Genomic DNA, 6000 nt, shown 5'->3' with positions numbered 1-6000 from the left:
AAACCTGCTTTTCCATTTTCAGATGTCAGAGCGAGAGATAGGTTCACTCTCATGCAAAACTGCGTGCGCATAGCTCTCATTTCTCAATGGTAACGTTGGTGTGTATGTGGAAACTCCCCTTCGATTCTATTGGCTCTAACGGTCAGAAAGAGATGTCAATCACCAAAATCGACCAATGGGTTCCAGAGAAACGGTAAAAAAGGCCATTTCCACCCAGATCACCTCAGAGTTGGATTTTTTTTTGCTAAACCTCTCTAAAAAAATGGGTTAGGGTTAGGCAAAAAAAAAGGTAAAATGTCACTTGTTTTGCATCAATCTTGATACAGGGTACTTATTATATGTTGTATTTTGGATTCCTAAAGCTTTTAGTCTACCTTACCATCATCCAAGGGTAGTTTTTGTTGGGGAAATATATTCCAAGGCCCATGACTTTGACCCAGTTTATCAGTTCATACCAGAGGTCGCATTAACCGAATATTTTCCATCTATGACAACATTTTTTTAACAATGACCGACAAATCTGAAAGCAGTCCGTCATTTTGACTGATTAGAACAAACTCGGAACAGTGCCAAAGTTTCCCCGCAGCGAGGCTCCGGTGTTATGCATGCCCGCCAAAAAGGAAATGATACCGTTTCCAAACCTTACTTTGCCGAACAAATCAGTGAAATGTCTGTGAGTTTTGGCTTTACGCTGTGCACGCTCCCACGAGGTGCAGTGGGCATGCATAACACTGCGTTATGGCACGAGCGTGCTCTTCCCCCTCGGTTGACACTTATCTCTCTCCCCACCCTCGTCAGAGTTGTGTAAAGGCCGACGGGTAATACTGGATTTTGACGGAAATGTTACGATCCTGTCCGTGTGATGACGGGTACCGAAAAAGTCTAGCGCAACCTCTGGTTCATACTGTCCTGACTGAGCACACGCACCTGTTATGCACAATGTTGATTATTCTCTCTGAACTAGCTAAATACATGGGTCTGGGGTAGAGTTCTTCAGAATTGACGTGGCAACTCTACCGTGAAGTCAGAACCTCTGGCTCTTGGACTTGTTTTGTGAATTCTCCGGCCGAAGCTCCTAATAAACCATCAGTGTTTGACATCAAAGCTCCAGCTCTAATCCAGTGTCTCATTCCTGAGTCTGTGACTCCCACTGCATTGCTACACAGAAGTTTCCCCCACAGTTTTCACTATAAGTAAAAGATAATTTTTGGACGGACTCTATAATTTACAGTTTTTTTACTATGTTCAATCTGAATTTTCTTTAAAATAAAAAACATTTATATTGATTCTGACTTTTCTACATCCAACTCACAGGTTTATCATTACTTTGAGAAAAAAGATTATTAATTTAACCCTTTTAGAAGGGAAGATATGGTCATTTGTTCTGGGAATGTCATTTTCGAGCCTGAGACCTGAAAAACAGGCTTGGGGCTTAACAGGTTGTAACAGTTATGTGCAGACAGAACCTTTTCATACTATATAATGTAGCCCAGATTTTTCCCAAAACTTTAAAACACCACAACACCACTTTTCAATATTTACATAGTGACCCTGATATATTATAAACCTTTAATGATTATTTAAAAAGAGAGATTCAAACACTTTGCAGACTAGAGAAGACTTTATTGAAACAAACCCATACCATTGCACCGCCAAGTCAGAAAGTAGTATACTTTGAAACATTCAAATGAATTGACAACAAGGTTCGATGAGGTCACACCACAGATATGCAGGTCTTCCCCTGGCAGACAAATAGGAGGGATTAGCAACCCAGACACCATGGTGACACGTTTTATTGACAGACAGGAGACTAGCCTTGTTTTAGAAGTTTTACATTTGTAAATCATGACAATCTTTTTTTTATCTTGAGGCTTACACAAGCAGTATTTAGGGAGAGATACATGTGGATGTTGTGAAGGATCCTAGATTACTGGAACACACAATACAGTACATGCCGATTATGTTAAATCTGTGTCACAAATAAATTCCCTGTCTCACTGTAATGTTTGGGAATACACTCAGTAATACACTCTGTGCATAAGACACTATTGAAATAATAGAATAGAATATCATCTTTTTAAATTTTTTATTATAAAACCTTGCCTATCATCATCTATTACAATAAGTACTTTTGCCGATAAGGTCATGAATAAATGAATGCACTTGTAAAAGGGTTTTACCTGATTAGTAGGAGCAACAATTTATTTACCTTTACAGGCTTTTCGAAGTGCTCCATAAAATATATCGCCAAACAACATGAGCAATGTGATAAAATAACTCTTTCACACCATAACAACTCCTTATTTTTTAGCGTACAACATCAAAAAGCACCACCAATAGAAAATTAGACATATACTCAAAAAACTCAATCAAACAAAAAAATGTGCAATATTAACACAAAACCTTTCTCCATTCCAATCACCTTTTTTGTATGTAGAAGACACAGAAGCGGCATTGACAGTTAAAACAGGTCTATCTCAGGATGGCTGCATTATGATGAGGACAATAACATATTCATTAAACAGTGACAGTTAAAGCGAAGTCAATGGAGGGAGAAGTTGCAGATTGAAAATGTAATATTTGAATGTGCATTACTTTCATTTATACACATTTTATTTTTTTTGTAGATTTCTAATATAATTATTTTCACATACAATCATTTTCAAAATTCCGCAGAACAGAACAGAACCTGACTGCTAAGTGAGTTATGAAGTATTGTTCATTCCCTTTATGACTTTTATACCTGCAAAATGATTTAGATGTTTTGAACTAACTTTGGTCCTCCTTTCAGAATCTTTTTTGGTTAATGCCTCTACTCCAACATCTCAGAGGTGAGCTTCGTGATATGCTTCCATGCATGCTGGATGTGTCTTGATTCAGTACTGCGTGCACAGATGGCAAAGCGCAGGACAAAGCGGCCGGAGAGCTGGCAAGGCACGAGGTGGATCTCTCTGCTCTTGGTGATCCTTTTCAGCAAGAGCTCGCTCAACCCATTGGAGCCCTGAAAGGAGGGGGAAAGGAAGAACAAACCTATCACAGTGAGAAGATATACCAAAGTCTGGAATTTGGTCTTGCCTAAACACTGGGTTACTGGGTTAAAATATGTATCATGTTGCAATTTTGTTGATAACTGGGAGGTCTATATTCACTCAGAACAATGTTGAATAATATATATTCAACAATACAGCCACACTTTCACAAACAGAAGAGGAACACATGGATCAAGTACATGTGGTCCTTAGATGTTGGATGTGCTTACCTTGAGCCTGAAGCAGACCAGTCCCATGACGACCTTTGCACAGATCTCAAACCTGTTGTCTGCTCGCACCAGACTCTCAAACTCTTTGGCCAGGGCCACTTGCTGTAAAGAGAATACACAACTGTAATCTGCTATGACCAACTGCAGGTTGGTAAATGTACCTTATAATTTACTCTGCATGTAGATTAAAGTATATCAGATAACCTCAACAAGACAATATTTGACAAGCAACTCTGCTAAATGTTGTAATTTCAATGATGTTCACTAGATGGCAGTGCTGTATTATAATGGCTTTCAGTCATACAGATCAGAGCCTTTTTTTCCCACTGGTAAAAAAAAAAAATAAGAAAACTGTTTCCAACTGGTTCAGTCTATATACCTTATAGTGTAATATCCTTACTATAATCTCAATGGAACCATTTGAAACGATTGATAAACAACCCCATTGATTCAAGGGTTTTTTGCAGGATAGAACTGATAAGAAGCACTGCCATTAACCATGAAATAGTCTGCATCATATTCTGCTTCCATCAAATAATGTGCACTCCTTTTTACACATTTTTTAAATGGCAAAATATGATCATACATACAACACAAACCTAATTAATTCACGTATGATCAAAGAATGGTGAAACACTAAACCTGTATTCTTGCATCTGATCACAATAACAAGGAGGACCTCCACTCTCCTGCTTCTCTATAAAGCTGATGAAAGTTACGAATGACCAACGGATTGACCACCACCTTGTGTTCTCATTCCCAGCCAGTAATTCACCATCACTCAGAGATGTTTACAAGCCAATATACTATAATGACCTCATTTCTAATTACTGTAGGCTAGTTAGACTCACATTCCACATGCCTTTGACATTAAAATGCTTAATTTACAACTTTTTCTCAGGGAAGGAAGATTCATCATTAGGTATTCGTAAATAAACAAAGTAAATGTTTTCCTCCACTGGGAAAGAAGACAATTCAGTTTGTTTCGCATTCTGTATTTCAATTTGTAGGCTAAATATTGTTTGATTATATTTAAAGGATAAAAAATACGGATCAAACTGTTGTATCTAATCAAGAGGACGGATGCACAGTGGAGCAGTGTGTCATGGGTTATGGCCGCAGGGCTCACTGCTGCTGCTGCCGCTTCATTTTAAATGGAAGTAAACGCAAAACAGACTCATTTGATTGACAGAGTAGACTGGAGGGAGGAAGAGGAATATGAAAGGGGCGAGAGAGAGGCATGGAGAAAAGGATGGGCATTGGAGGAGAAATGTTGCTATAAAAAGAAGATGCAGACCAGACGTATAAGACTGACAGGATGCGCTGATGGAGGCAGAGATGAGGGCAGGGAATAGACTTTAGTGCTAAGGAAGATTATGTTGGCCGAGGCGTTTGATGGACGGATGGGATGGCATTTATTATAAAACTATTGTTACCTCAATTAACTGGTTAGAGAAATGAAAACATAATATTTTAAAGGTCATGAATCAACAGAACCTATCAACTGAATTTCTCTTAATACTTTCAGAGATAAATGTTAAGATTTTGACCATTAAAGAAATGTAAGAGCAATGATACATGATGGATTATTCAGCTGGTGTCCTACCTTGCGTATATGATCCTGTAGGCCTTGGAGCCCATACAAACGGAAGACAAACCACATCTTGAGTGAGCGAAATCTTCTGCCAAGGGGAATCTGCCAGTGCTACAGGGCACAGGAGGTAGAGAGTCCAATATATAGGGTTAACCCTCTGCACGTTTTTGGGTAATTTGGAACATTTTATATCTTGTAAATTGTGGAAATAACTTATTTAAAGAACTTTTATCTTACCCTATAATCTGTGATCACCCCTGTGAAAGAATAAACATTTCAGTTAAAAATGTCACATCATATACTTATAGTTTACATTTTAAAAGCAACTTGTTATAAAAAGATATTTAGGGATTAGTGTTCTGGTCACGACATCCAAACAAAAATGCTGAAAACAACAGACAACAACAACTGGCACCTACACTGTAAAATATTACCATGATTTCACAATATTTAGCTGTAATATTTTACAATAAATTACTGTTTTACCACTTTACAGTCTTTACCAGGATTTCACAACATGTTACTGTATTATTTCATAGTAAAATACTGTATTCAGACCATCCTCTGTGATAACACAACAAATTACATGATTTTCTTGCTTTTATCGCTCTTGCTTGGCTTTAAATACTAATTTCTTTCTTTGGTGCAGGTTTTACTTAAATTGAAATTGCATGTGCCTTAAAATAAACGATGCAACATATACATCTATGTAAATTGAAATTGTTGTCTTGGCTTATTGTTTTCAGGTGCTTCCTGGGCATTAATCCTGAGACGGGCTCGAAAGCCAAAAAGAGGCATGGCAATTTAAACCCCCATGTCAGCACATTCTTCAGAAAAATGGTTGACTTTGAGTGGATGTCTGTGTAGACATGTGTTACGTGCTCCCCTCCTTGTTTTCTTTTCTGTCTCCCTGCTGCCCAGGTGCACATTGGCCCGTTCTCATGTCATCAAATGTCCCTCCTCGACTCCCCTCCTCGACTCCTATCCTCGAGACTTAGGCCCAATCCCAAACCACTCCCTCGACCCTACCCCTCCGTGACGGAGTTCACTCCGTCTGTAGCCACACTCGCAGCTGAATGAGGCTCCCTCCTGTCAGATGGAGGGAGTAAATACAGCGGCAAGCTTTGGGACAAACTCCCCTCTCTCC

General features: G+C 38.7%; 1 protein-coding gene across 1 annotated transcript in view; it reads right to left on the bottom strand.

Moving 5' to 3' along the window:
- Positions 1–1602: 1602 nt before the first annotated feature.
- The window catches only part of LOC117480719 (aromatic-L-amino-acid decarboxylase-like), a 35847-nt gene continuing 31449 nt past the window's right edge, over positions 1603–6000 (bottom strand). Inside the window, exons 9-12 of the mRNA XM_034128152.1 lie at positions 5091–5110; positions 4866–4964; positions 3260–3361; positions 1603–3001 (exon numbers count right to left, since the gene is read on the bottom strand). Of these exons, the coding sequence (XP_033984043.1) occupies positions 2813–3001; positions 3260–3361; positions 4866–4964; positions 5091–5110 (410 nt within the window). The 3' untranslated portion in view covers positions 1603–2812. The remainder of the gene's footprint in view (positions 3002–3259; positions 3362–4865; positions 4965–5090; positions 5111–6000) is intronic.

This window comes from Trematomus bernacchii, unplaced genomic scaffold (genome assembly GCF_902827165.1).
Source record: "Trematomus bernacchii unplaced genomic scaffold, fTreBer1.1, whole genome shotgun sequence".
In the NCBI taxonomy this organism is placed as follows: domain Eukaryota; kingdom Metazoa; phylum Chordata; class Actinopteri; order Perciformes; family Nototheniidae; genus Trematomus; species Trematomus bernacchii.
This window is presented reverse-complemented; position numbering and strand designations above follow the sequence as displayed.